Below are 14,645 nucleotides of genomic sequence, written 5' to 3' on the forward strand. Positions count from 1 at the left end.
AACAAAGATCATTGGATTTGTCTTAATTAAAATAAGGATTGACACTTTGATGTCAAGATTGTCCACGCTCCAAATTTGTGGGCAAGGTTAGTTTTTTTTGCACCTGAACGGATACTTAGATTCAGAGGAACTTTTACAGGCCTATTATATACATCCAACGACTCTCAAATCCGACGGGAGCTCTAGAATCGAACGGGAGACTATTTGGTATTATATTCGCCGTTCGAATCGATGAAGGTTTCGTCGACTTTTTTGTTCTTGTTCCACCGTGCTTGACGCGTTGACGTTGACAGCGTGCTGATATGATATCATATTTTTCTGTCATTGAATTCTTCACTTAATGATCTGTTTGAATGCCATTCCAAAGCCATGATTAGGTTGATTTTGGATCCTAAATCAAGGGGGCTTGAAGGGTGCATATGATAATAGGTCCACCAATGTTCTGAAAAGTATCTTACTGTCCTTGGTAAGCGTCGAAATAGCCTTACACACCAAATTCTGGATAATGTGATTACCACGATTTGATTTTAAACACATTATTACATTTTCTAAAAAAATAAGTTCTAGTTTCTTATAGAAAATTTAAGACGTTTCAAGTTACTAGAATCAATCAAAACTACTTTAAACCATAAATTGATAGCTGTTTAACACTCTGTACTTATATTACTTTAACTAGCATTATCCAGAAATTTCTTGCAGAATTTATACAGATAAATGTAAAATCCAAACAGACACATACATCCATAAAAACCTTAAACACATCTGCCTTTTTGCACGATTATTTCATGCATCGAAATGCTCGAAAGTGATTTCCAATGCAACGGACCTAGAGTAATCCTAACAAAAGCTCACTCACACGCTTTCATCGAAAGAAAAAAAATGCACACCAAAACCAGTAGCCAAACGTGCAATATGCACAGTGAGAGAAAGAGAGACAGAGCGTTTGCATTCGGGTAAGTATGCACTGTGCACAACTCTTTAACTCAGACATTCCAGAACATGCAGCCATCGTTGGATCGTGGTCCGTAAGCAGCGCCCTTGGCCAAACATCTGCATAAAAACGTACACTTCATTTCTTTCTGTCAGCATTCCGATGATGAAAGCTAAGGAACGAACTACAAACACTCCTTGTTAGCAGCACATATAAGACTTCAAGGCAGGAAGAAACCTCCACACCATAGCATGCTAGCCCTTCAGCGTTCAGATTATTGATCGGAGCATGGTTTAGGTTGTGTAGAAGCCCGTTGTTAAATGGAATTCCGTTCCATTTTAGCAGCAGACGCAACCATCTGCATCCATCCTGTGGTAGAACGCATCGCATCCAGCAAGCACCACCAAAACCTCCTTAAATCCACCCCACTAACACACGCTCGCAGGCACACTTTTACAGGCTTTGCGTGTTCGGTTTCCGGAAAGGTTCAGCTCTTCAGGCGCAAACCTCTGCAGTGATGCTTTCTCGCAAGAGTTGGCAACTTTCTACGAGATCTTCCCCCCTCGTTCCCCCATAAGAAAAAAAAACCGCAAGCATTGGACAGTGCAAGCAGTTTGAAGCTGGCTGGCGTTCCGCTGGATAAGGATGAGGTCAGGACAAACTGGTCGGAAAATTGGAAACTTCGTTTTCCGCAGTATGCACTTCACTTTTATCGAAATTAAAAACCGATGACGATGCTGGAATCTCTCGAGCCGCTGCTTCAACCGACCGTACAGGATCGTCTTCCCATTTGCTCGGTTGGCACAACCGTTTGCGGCATGACACAGCGTCCGCTGCCCCGGCCATCGCGCCATCGGTGAAGTAATATTTGTAACGATAATGAGAAAAATTTTCACTCTCGCAAAACTTATGATGGTTTATCGACGGCTATGTGTCGGCAGCATGGGCGCTACGCCCATTGCCAGCCTCTCGAATTGTTACCTCAGCGTCTTGAGCGAGGCAGAAACCGTCGGTGGTGCCAATAAACACGCCCATCCTACACTCGAGCAAATGACTCTTTATCGGCCCACGTTTCTGTGTACTGGCACCATCAGCCTTCGACACACACACAGACACATTATCTGGAAGATGCTCTGAGTCGCCAAAACTCGTCATCCGCAGCACGCCGGAAGAGCGGGCGTTGAGTGATGGATGAATATTGACTTTTATCCCGGGGGCCATCTTCGTATGTTTCCAGGCGCGTGTCCTCATGGAGGTGAAGTGAACGATATCGATCAAGCCCTCGCTGAAGGACGACGCAGGAAAGGTGTCATAAATGACTTGTCTGAGGGAAGGACGTTTCTTCCTGCACGTACTAGCGCAACTCGATTAGATCCTTCGGCCCATCCGTTTGCTTTGCCGTTCCGATTTTTCGCAAACGTGGCCAGTTAGGTACTGCTCAAGTGTTCTTCCCAAGGATCCGGGCAAGAGCGCTTACTGTGCCACGAGGGAAGGGGGGGGGGATGAAAACTTTCCAAACACCAATCCACTGCTCCACCGTTTCCGTATATTGATCATCGTTTTCCTGGCTTCGGTTCGGTTTGGCTCAACGAACGAACGAGGAAGCGACGGGTAAAGCCGTTTCAGCAAGTGCCTTAGTTAGGTAAATGGAGAGGAATGCTCCTTTCGATGGCGATAGCGTACGGTGGGAAGAAAAGAAGAGTTTAAAAGATTATCTGCATCCATTCGAGAGGTGTCGTTTGCTGCACACATACACAGCGAGGCACTGCGATGTGTTGGGACCGTACGGAAACAATTCTCGCCCTGCAGATAAGCGTTCGGTGCGGGGCCGTTTCGGTACGAAGGCAATGAGAAGCAGAACCAGCTGTAAAAAAAAGCGCCACCTCCTCCTTGCTTCGTTTGACGACCGGGGGAAATGGCTTCAATAATTGAAATTGCAATATTACCATCCCGTAACACATGATTTTGTATGCGCGATTGCACAAGGGAGCAAGTGGGAGCAAGTGTGTCGAGAATGTGCACTTTAGAGGGTTTGAAAAGACGCCATGTAAGAGTAGAGCCAAATTATTGATCCACGAGGAAAACTATCGAATTGATGTAATGATAAACAGAGTAAACAGATTTTAACATACATTTTTTTGAGTACATTTAAGGATTCGCGTTTGGTGAGAGTAGTGTTCAGGACAGTGGTCTCCAACATGCGGTTCGATGGACCATTTGTGATCCTTGGCGTAAACAGACGTTTGATCCGCAAAACGTTTGATTTTATAAAAAGAAAAGCTTAGTAAAATACATATCGTTCATTTTTCCCCCAAAATTAAGATTACATTTTCAACAGGCATGCCTAGAATGATATTAAAAATATGTTTAATCAAAATGCATTGAATTTAGTCACATGTTTTCCGTAATTCTTAAAATATTGAAGGGCACAGGGTTAGGACAATGTGCGAATATATAAAATTTATGAATGACCTATAGGTTAAATTTACCAATTATTGCTATTTTATGTCATCTAGGTACCGATTTCGCTCCGTTAATAATAATCATTGGGCAAACAGTCAAAAGTCTATATGTTTTCTTGAAGCCTAGAATGTCTATAACTGTACCAATAATGGCTGTAAGCTAAAATTCATGGACCAAAATTTTATTTTGTGACATTGTTTCGACTCACATCAAGTAATAACAAGTTCGCTGCTGGAAAATAAACTATATAAACACCATTAAATACATAATATTAAAAGTTTCGTATCTCCATTTTCTATCACTGGTTCTGTTAATAGACATGCTCTATAAATGAGACAATTGATAGAGCGTATTATAAACGAAAATTAAACACGTTTTAACAAATAAAAATTAAGCCTTAATAGTCTAAATTATTAAAAATAATATTTGGCTAATAATAGGCAGTAAGGCTCTCGTGGGACGCATGCGGCCCGAGAACTGTAGTTTGAAGACTCTAAATCGAGAGCAGTGTATTTTAAAATAGCCTTGAAATAAATAACAAAACAATTAATTTAAGCTAACAGATTCCCTAACCTCTCCATTGAAATCATTGGTTATTGTATATTTTTTTACTAAAAGTATTGTACGAAAATTTAAATAATGAAAATCTCACAGTTTACTCGCTTTATCTTGCTTTCAATCTTATTTGCAACCGTGTCTGCAAATACTTGACTACTTTGAATGAAAATAACCATCTTATTCTTCTCCACCTTCCTGTCAAAGAAAGAGTTGGTGATGAAAATTTCATGATACTTCAGTTTGCCATTTTTATCGCTTGTACCCCCTTGCTGCCGTCCGTCCGTTTTCCATCTACCTCTAGCAGCTCCAAGCCTACACCGCTTTGATAGCCTTGAGGCCTCGTTTGTTGTGGTTATGGAAAACAGGGGGAAAATAAAAAAGTACAAAGAAGAATAAAAATGTCATCTTGCTGCCGCTAGCGGCCACCCTTACTAGTAGGTAGGCCCCTAGTCGCCCGGTTAGCAAATCTTCTCTGTCTCGGTTGCAGCGTAACCAAACCGGCGTTTGCCTTTAATGGTTTCCCATTTCCTTTCGCCATATGCGAGACTTGTAACGAGCGTTGAGTAAAAAGGAAGCTGGCAAAACTTTACCTCCGGGACTAGTAGAGGGCCACCATACAAAAACACCCACCCACAGCCATTCGTTGGCAAAAGGACCGAGTTTTCTTCGAGCAATTCGCTCATCAGTGCAAACGAAACGGTGTCTACACATGTGTGCATGACTGTGTGTGTGTGTGTCTTTATGAAAGAGAAAAACCTGGTAAAATATTGTAATGATTGTGTCGAGTTCTGGGCCGGGGCCCTGGGCCCGCATCCCATCCCCGTTGGGGGTGCCTAAGAAAAGCAAGTACCACTTCCCGAACCGGGTACGTTTGGCAGCGTTGCCCCGTTAAACGTGAACGTGTCGGTCGTTGCACGGGATGGATATACCGTTTACACACGATGTGTGTATGAGAATGACCCGTCGCGCCATGCCGCCAGGCAAAAGAAGGGAAATGGGTCTGACGATGATGTGTGCGAATTAAAGCGGAAACAGATGGGAAACGCGCCGGCAAAGACAGGACAGACCGGCAGTTGGCTCCATACCTCGGGGCACTTTCGGCATTTTCCTACACCCGAGCAGCTTATTTTTCATTAGCCATTTGTCGACAATTTAATGCAACGAGTGTTTCCTGCCTGTCTGCCTGCGACCTTTGCCTTTTGAGCTCGTTTCGCGTAAGCAACGGTTTTGAACGGTTGCCCACGTTTCACTGCGCAGTGGTCGTGTTCGCCCTTACTTCCACACCAAACTTGGCGGCATTTTGTAAAGTCATGAAATTGACCTGAATTTTTGACGAAGCAAGTGACCGAACGCTGGTCGGTGTTCCCGCCAGACGGCAAAACTTTGCTTCCATTCGGGATTTAACTTTTTCCTGTTGTTTTTTTTTGTGTGTTCCCCATGGAACAAATTGCTTTTCCAAGTGGCTCACACGGTGTGCTTGCAATTTGTTAGCTAAATGATTTATATAATTGAGCGTACCAGCTGGTCGGGGAGTTGTCGTTTTTGTTCTAGCAGTTAATTTCTTTACGACAAAGCATCCAATGCAAGCAAAAAAAGACTCTTTGCACATGAGAATTGCAGCTAGCAGAAAATGCTTGTGTGAAATGTATTATAAGCTAATGCACTTATTTCCTTTCATTTTTAATTTATGAAATATTTAATGTGGAAAAAACTGACATGGCGTAATCCTTCGTTGGATGCATGGATGACGTACGTGAATACTATTTTTGGCTTGAAAAAATTAATCTCTTGTACTCGGGAGGATTCAAGTTGTACACTTTCCTGTCGAGCTGTTTCACAAAGCAACAAAATGTTGGACTACAGTTTATGGTGGTTAAGTTAGGGAAAAAGAGTAGTATTACTCTTCACTCGTGCATTTGTTAGAACGGAAACAATAGTGAGGCGTAGCGTGGTAACAGAATAATTTTGCATAGTGCTCACTACATCACAGTGCTTAATATTTAATTGAAACAAAAAGCAAAACGATGATGTGAAGGACGATGCTAGTTTTTTTCTCAGGATGGGTACAGACAGGCCTTGACCGACGACCGGTTAATGTGCCAAAGACGAAGTAGATTGATTTGAGAGTAATGATTGTAACATATTGGATTTTTTTTACATTTATCCAAAAATCTTTGCTCTGCCTTTAACTTAACAAACACTGCAACAATTTAATTTTGATCTATGGATTTATCAAGAGATCAAAAGAGAGTGAACGATCGTAAGTCAACGTAACGCACTCACTACTTTTTCTGTTAACTCTTTAGTACTCCACAAGCAGCTTGTACAGAATTATTGTTAAACAACCATGAGCCTGCATGCTACATTGGTTTTAAAACATTAACAACCATGCGCCTCCATGATTTAAAAAGTGTTTTTATTATTCCTATTGAAACATGTTTTGTTTTCTTTCACATTTATTCAAAGCACATTCATGTTTTATTTGTCCCAAGAACTATTTCAAGTAAGCTGTAGTCTCATAAACATGAAAACAATAATAAGCAAAAGAACAAAATTATTCCCATCTAACTTGAAATGAGCAGCTTCATTCCAGATTTAAAAGTACTTCGCCATTTCACCTTCTTCCATAGTCAGTTTCATAAAAATAGCAAGGCAAGCAAATTACACAAAAGTAAACTCACTCCCGCACGATTGCACTTTATGCCAACCCGATAAAGCTCCAGCGCTAGTTCGCCCACAACCAACGCGAAACGACAACCAACCAGATTGCACCGGTGTGCCCGGGAGACGGTGAAAAAATTATGATATTAATTTCCTGAACAAGTGCCGCCAGTGCACATTAAGCACGAACTGGCGCACACACAGTGGACTAAAATATTTCACTATTGAATTGAATAAAAGTGCCCTGCTGTCCATGGACGGCAGTGCAATTGCCGGTTGGAATTTTGCTTTCCTTCCTTACTGGTATTTCCCTTCCAGCCCTTCTCGGGGAAAAAAATCCATAAAGCTGAGCAAGTCTGGACCAGATTGAAGCCTTCGAAAAACGGCACACTTTATTGCGGTGCAATCCTTACGCTCAATGTAAGACAGTTGGTGAGCGAAGGGCAAAGAGAGAAGCAAAAAAAACGAGCTCACTCCATCTTGGTGAGGAAATGGAAAATGATGCTGACCATCTTTCACCGGACGACCGACGTAAGTGCAATGCGAGCTGTGAGAGTTACTTTGGCACCAGCATTTCTAGAATACGCCGGCGTTTTGAGCAATGGGGTGAATTTTGTCCTTCAGTGGCTGGTTGAGAAATTTGCCGGATAAGTGGGACAATTTTTATTCCGTACTTTTGTTTGGATTCGGTTTTTTCCATTTTTTTATTTTTTACTTCTTTTCCAACACTGTTGTAAACCCATTTGCCAGTAGTGCTGAAACGACGATGATGGTACCATTTATCATCTACCAGCACGGACTGCAATCACGTCATCAGTGCGTTGAGGCAGGCACCGACCGTTGGAACCCCCTCTTTCGGTGCCCCTCGCAGCAGGACGGCAAACGTGCGCCGAATGCGAGAAACGGAATCGCCTCATCAGCGACCATTAGGCACGGATTTGATGGCGTGCGTGCTGGGCGCCTTAAGTCAGCCACCCATTTACTTTCCATTCAACGCCGGCAGAACTGGTAGATAATGGGTTTATTGAAATATTTCCTCTCGTGAAGCAGGCACACTTTTCCGCTGAAGAACGGTTCCTTGCTGTGTTTCCTGGCCACATCATTAGAGAGTAATTGATTATTTTACATAGTGACTTTTGTTTTGAGACCACTGAATATTAATAATTGGTTTGGGTTTTGTTTTCAGCGGTTTTGTATCCAAAAGCTTGCTTTAATAAACGTTATGAGCATTTGAAGGAAATATATTCGCATTTGAACTACCATGCGTCTCCATTTCCTATGAAATAAAGGACTTTCAATTGCCCCTTCGCATGACCTTGTCTTTTCGTATCACAAAAATTGAAACAAATATGTAGAACAAATTTGGATTAAAAAAAAACACAATGAAAAATACAAGTAGTTGGTTTTAATTTATTTACTAGTAGAACACTTTACAGGTTGGGTACCCAAACAAATCATTAATACTTCCAATACTCAAAATTTATATATATTTCCATAAAAATAAACCAAAATTAAAATGAAATCAATATCGAATGTCAATATAAGTAAAACCATATTTATCAACGAAACATGTACATTGTTTATTTTTATTATTTATCACTCAGAAGGAACATTACCTTATTTAAAAATGAATCATAATGCTATGCAGCATGAATGTTCCAATTCAAAAAGTTATTTTAAGCTAATTTATATAAAAAATTTACAAGTCATAGAGATTGAAACTTTAACATGAGGCTGAATTGTTATGGAATAATTTTATGAAAAGTACCAGGCGCCTCCATTTTCATTAACTACGCACAAACATATTAATTAAAAACAAATATACCATTAAATTAACTGAATAAAGTCAAACTGTCAGTTGAATCAAATACACTTTAAAAGCTTAAATACATCAGTCACTTGCTTGTGCAGCTTAAATCAGTGTCAGAAACAGTAAATCACGTATGGCAAACTTACCTGTGGACACACCGAACCGAACGTATCCGCTAGCTTCGTTCCCTTCCACGGCGGAAGCTTCTTGGGTGGCTCAAAACGTAAACTTCCTATCGGAGGGGTTGCGTACGGCACTGCTTTAAAAACCTGTTTGTAAAAAATGACGGGAAAAAGAAAGCAGCACATACACTAACCATTTCACACCTTACGGCTACACTCTGCAAAACACTGCTTTCGCTCAAAACCGTGCCCACACACACAACAACACACGCGCGAGGGTGTGGTACTGAACACTGATCGAACACGAAACGTGCACCGTAAATTCAATTTACCTCCACTGGCTCGAGGTGCTTGGAGTTGAGCTCGAGAATGACGCCCCGAATGGCGCCCGACTTTGTATCGACGATGCGCGAGCTGTAGCGCGGTCCGGCCCGGGCAGGAGCGACGGCGAAGCTGCAGGCACACCACAGCACCCACAGCCAGATCGTGGCACGGGCTGGGACGAGTTTCGTTTGCAGCACGAACCCCGCACAGGACGTGACACGGCTGCTCACCTCCGGTTCCGGCTGCTGCTGCTGCTGCTGACGGTCGTGGCGGTAGGATCGCTTTGGCCCATCGTGGGCCTGCATTGTACAGTGCGGTTAACGAATGGGGGAACATTACCGGTTCCCCACGTGAGGATCGGCCATTCTACACACGCGACGAACAACACGGTATGGGGCGGGGCCGGCTAGGATGACGGCAAGAACCTGCCCCACTCGGCATGCCGTTCTTATCCGGCTCGCGAGCGCGCCAGTAAATTCGACGGATTCAATTCACGGGTGCAATTAATATTCCTTACTCGGTTGCCAATTCAATTCCACCCGCACACCGAACACTGCATAATGGAGTAGAAATTATCTCTAGACGGTTCCACACCCGCCGCCAATTCACTTTCGTTAATCTTTGCACAGCACCACACGGATAACATACACCAACTGAAGAATGCAAATAAAAACAGGCAGTGTATTATAATTCCTTTTTCCTCAGTCGATGTTTAAGATGATAAAGTCTGCAAAGAAAAATGATGTATAAGACGTATCAGTAAATAAAGTAAGTACAGTTTGATTATGTGAGATGGACGATAAGGTTATGACAATGTGTCTACGCTATTGGTACTTCAGTAGTGAACGCGTCGTGTCCATATGCGATTTCTGTAACCCAAGTTGCCAGTCGTTGCCACTAAATTTTGGTTCTAACTTTCCTATTTTTGACATCGTGACATACATTGTTGACAACGTGAATCAATTTGTGCCTTTTATGCATCAGTTTTTGAATGTAAGTCAATCTTTTTATTAACAAAATTCAACATAACGGCTGAAACTGTGTTTTCCAAAATTGCGGTGAAACAATAACTTTTGACAACTAAACTGAATCTTGAGATATTTAAATTGTTTTGCTGACATTCGATTCTGGCTTGTAAAACCCTGTATTGAATTAAACGAAAAAAATCAAAAAATACGATTTTTGTGGTGTTTTTGTGACGTCGAATAACAGTTGTCATAAATCTGCTCAAATACATTATACATTTATCATGATTGCTACATCAGTCAAATATTGATGCCTTAGAGCTCAAATTGGGCGATAACGATTATACACCAGTTCACGTTGAGTTCATCAGTATATACCCATGTCATTTTGTGATCAAAATAAGGCATATTTAAACACTTAGTTTGTTGGATACCTTACATGGGCAACCCGTTGTTGGTTAGATTCCTTACGTTCTCAATTCAAAGAGACTGCATTTGATTTCATTTCATTGCAAAACTACGTTTTTTTGTAAAAGAAAAAGTCATCAAAAGATTTTCCTTGTGTATACAAAACTTTCCCCTATCGTTGTAATTAGCACGATAGAGCAGACAGACAATTCCTTCTAACAAAAAGTAATGTCACATATTTCGTCGCCCATGCAGCCAGGCAATGTGACAAACTCATTATGATAAAACATTTGCCCTTTTGCCCGCTACACAAAGCTTCACCATTGCTGCAATCGCACCCAATTACCCACACCCTCACTCCCAGCGCTTCTTGATAACTCCAAACGCTACTCCTCCCTTTCACAGGCGCTACTTAAGAAAGATAAAACACCCTCCCGACAGCGGTACTTAAGACAGTGGGCAAGCTCGCCCCCCTTACAAGCAACTTTGCCCTTCCTGCCACATTGCCATTTGCAGCACCACGTTGCAATTCTAGCGCGTTTTTGGTAGAAGTCATCGGAAAACTTGCCAACTCGTACGCTGCTCACACGACAGACCAGCTCGGTGGGCCAGAGAGCGGCCACAGCCGTGCGCATTTTCCACAGCGCAGCAGAAAACGGGAAGAGATTTAATTCAAAGTCATTTAAACTTCTGTGTAAGCCTTTAAATAGCTACCGAAGGGAGAGCAGCAGTGTCAACCCGAGCTTGCATTGCGTTCACAAAATGGTGCCTCTAAGAACTACCTTGGCCTCTTGGTCGTTTTCTCTTCTACACTTTTTGGATCACAGCGACCGAACGGTGCTGTCGAAGTCGATGAAAACTTTCCTTGTGCACATGGGTACACTCACACACGGTGCGCATCAATGAACCACCCCACCACCGTTAGCCGAAGTAGGTCATTTAGCGATGCGCGACGAACCGAGGGTACTCCTAACCTCCAAAGCTACCGTGTCTTGACCATCTCCCCCAAGAATGTCGGTAGCCGAAAATTCGCGCTTCTCACACGCCAGGAAATTCGCTGACTCTCTGCTCAGAGCATATTTGTGCCGTGATTTGCATCGGTACAAATTAAATTAATTTGTTAGCAAAACTTTGCACCCTGCCAAAGTGCACCGTCAGCGGCCGCAGTAGCAGCAACCGGGACAAACAAAATGCCAACGCGCGCCGATGCCCGTTCGGTAAAGTTACTCCTTTCTCGGTTCGTTCGTTTGCTCACGCGTGGTGGTACATTTTGCAGACTGGGAAGAGTGCGTGTTGGTGCACTTCATGTAGTTTCAACCGACTTGACGTCCATTTTTGCAGCTTCCGTTTTCCGTTGTCGAGGCCCGACGGATGCAATTCCCATTTTAAGGGGGGGCTAAAGTCTCTAAAGTGTCTAAAGGAGCTGCTACTATTCACTCTCACGCGGCCGCAGGTTACGACCCAGTGGAGGGTCGTTGCAAATGGAATTACTTTACATTCCACCGGGAGGGCAGAGTTGCAGTTCTTGCCTTCGAAGACGGCAGCCTCGCTCGGGTGGTGGATGAGAAATCTTAGCCATCACTAAGACACCTCGCACGGTACCAAAGGCGCTGCCTCGTATGGTTTTGGATGTTGGGTAGACTCGCTTTGCTAATTCCATGATTAGGGAAACCCATCCGACGATGTAATGGATGAAATTCGTCCATTATACACTCGGAGACGGGGAGGGAGGAGAAGGAGAAAAAAACACTCACAGGAAAATGGAAGCCAACTTGCACACAGCGCAAGCATTACAGTTTTCCGATGAACGGAGGAACGAATTTGAGGAGTTCCACTCAGTCGTTGTAGTATCCATTAGAAGATTAAATACTTTATCCAACACTTCAGCTGCTATAGAACACCCTCTTGCCTTCCCTACCCTCTTTCACATTGCACTATGCATCGCACCAAGTGCATCAATGGCGAGAAAACCATCCGAATCTCGCGCGTTTCCAAAATGAGTTGATTAGAAAAGTTTGGCTTCGTAACAGCAAAAAAGTTTGGCTTCGTGCGCGTGAAAACTCGATCCCCAAAGCGCCCAACTTCTCGCCCAAACCATTCGACTATCTCCTTCGCGCCCGGAACTATCGAAACTCTGCTCCACGGGAACGAGAAATTGGAGAATCCAAAGTGCCCCAGCCAAGGGGTTGCTTCTTCAATAGTTGTTCGTTAAGAAGTTTAATAGATTTCGCCCCCGTTGGCAAGCGCCAGGCTCCCTGCTTCTCGCAGCTGAAAGGTAACCAACCAAAGGCGTTAGCTGTAGTTGTAATTAATTCCTTCAGTTTTGTTCTGCACGGCTACTGTTCTGCACGGCTACCGTAGCAAGCTGTTCGGGGTGACTTAAGAGATTACACCACAGCCGACAGCCACCAAACCCGACAGCTATCATCCGATGCGATTTCGGAAGTGTAGTGGCTCAGAAAAGAGCCGGACCGACCGAAAAGTAAAACCACAAGCCTGTGTTAAACTATCCGCACTGATCGGCTTCTCGTGGGAAACAAAAAACCCCTCCGAAGAGTAGTCAAGCTCGTCTCACTCTCGAGGAGATTAAGATTGTAAGCAAAGATGTTTCACACTGTTAAAGGTATTAAGCGATTTAAGCTGCACATTCTACGGCCCAATCAGTTGCTCTATCAAGCTGTTGGGGACTTTACGTACATCTTTTGCTTCATAAAACCCAAACACATGCAGGGGTTATGCTTACTTAATGCCCGAACGATGTGCAACGTGGTATCGGAAGCTCGTTATCAATCATGGACGCTTTCGGTTGGTCGAATTATGGAAAGCGAAGCACACACTTGATCGATTTATCTTCACAGTTTATGAATTTTTATACCTTCTTTCCGGGAAATGGTACACTTCCTTGCGTTTTAGGGGTCGTTCCTTGCGTTGAAAGCTCACAAACAAGTCGTTAACAAAGCGCATCGCGTACAGCGCGCCCCAGTATGTTGTGCTTTCTAATCACGATCGCTTCATAAAATGTTTACTACCAGCAGCCGGCCAACCATGTCTGCCGTCCGGTTCGCTATCGTAAAATTCGATTCTCCCCCCCCTCGCCCCCATTCCCCATTGCTCCTTCGAATAGTGTAACATCCCAATTCGGGCGTCCCACCGTCCTCCCGTCCGCCTACACGGGCCAATGAATTTTCGCTTTATGAATAATGATTTTTCAATCCAATAAATCTTCCATTCGGCTGGTATTGGAAACAGGGATGCTGTGGATTGGGTGGCGAGTTAGTAAACCTCATCGTAGTAAACACGTTGGACATTGGTGTACGTTCGCGTAAGGATTCGGTATGTTTAGAGCGAAACGGTTCAAAGGCAAAGCCGCGGGCACGGAATGTTTTTCCATTTTTTTTTTTTTTCGGAAAAATACTGTGCCCACCCACCAACGATTTGCTATTACTTGGCAGATCTTTTGCGATCCTTTCACGTACACACACAAAGGGGCCCGCGTGCCGTAATCCAATTCGGCTTCCGGCATTGCACGCGAAAGTGATTCCATGCAGCCGGCAGGTTTCACTTCCCCGAACTCATTGGAAGACTCAGCCGGCTGGCAGCAGTCACAGGCCAAACGTAAACAAACAGAAGGGCCGCGCGCGATCCGACACACTCATCCACATAAAACGCGACTACCCGTGATACTCCCGCCATGGTTCGTTAGGACATTCTGTGCAGAGCGCCTGGGCACGTGGACATGAACTCGTGTATTTAGCTTCTTCCTAAGGCTTCGTTGAATGGTCAAAGCAGAAACGAAAAAAACAACGAGAGCTAGCACAGGAAACCGGAAGCCGGCGACGTCCAACCGGGCACAAATACAGCGTATAAAGTTGGGCAAGAAATCCTTTTAGCCTCATTACGGCCGGATGTTTTGCTTCATTACGGGAATACTACCGATGTGTTGTGTAGTGGGGGGGGGGGGGGCAGGCCATGTACAACCCGGCCCGGCCTGATGCGCCTTTTTGTTTCCTGCTTATTATATTGCTTGCACTTCATCCGTATGATGCTCGCCCTGCCCAGTTTTCCCGATGCCCGAAGGGCCCAGATCTGCCCACGGACGGCAAACGGCACCCTGATTCACTCGTACCTGCAACGGGAGCTATAAACAGATTGCGCACACGGATTGTGTGTAAGCTGGTAGGCGCACGGGGCTGGGCTGTATTGAATTATTTCTGCCTTCCAAACGGCCGGCACCATGATGAGCCAATTAGAGCTGATAGACACAGCAGTTCAATAGATTGCTTGATGTGCGTTATGTTGTTTCTGTGCATCATGAGACTTTCCACGAAATATAATAGTGAGATATATCGCAGCATAAATGCATGATACATTTGCTTACAAAACTCTTGTAAAACGATTTAAAG

The 14,645-nt window shown here is 43.8% G+C and overlaps 3 protein-coding genes across 3 annotated transcripts in view; all 3 read right to left on the minus strand.

The window, feature by feature from the left end:
* LOC120955150 (1-acylglycerol-3-phosphate O-acyltransferase Pnpla3-like) overlaps positions 1-14,645 on the minus strand; it is a 209,451-nt gene that overhangs the window by 56,815 nt on the left and 137,991 nt on the right. The window lies entirely within an intron of this gene.
* LOC120957639 (neuroligin-4, X-linked-like) overlaps positions 1-14,645 on the minus strand; it is a gene marked incomplete at its 3' end in the record, with an annotated part of 129,514 nt that overhangs the window by 45,500 nt on the left and 69,369 nt on the right. The window contains exons 3-4 of the mRNA XM_040379943.2: positions 8,878-9,596; positions 8,570-8,692 (exon numbers count right to left, since the gene is read on the minus strand). Of these exons, the coding sequence (XP_040235877.2) occupies positions 8,570-8,692; positions 8,878-9,174 (420 nt within the window). The remainder of the gene's footprint in view (positions 1-8,569; positions 8,693-8,877; positions 9,597-14,645) is intronic.
* The window catches only part of LOC120956844 (mRNA (2'-O-methyladenosine-N(6)-)-methyltransferase), a 218,602-nt gene that overhangs the window by 5,734 nt on the left and 198,223 nt on the right, over positions 1-14,645 (minus strand). The gene's annotated exons all lie outside the window — the stretch shown is intronic.

This window comes from Anopheles coluzzii, chromosome 3 (assembly GCF_943734685.1).
Source record: "Anopheles coluzzii chromosome 3, AcolN3, whole genome shotgun sequence".
NCBI lineage: Eukaryota > Metazoa > Arthropoda > Insecta > Diptera > Culicidae > Anopheles > Anopheles coluzzii.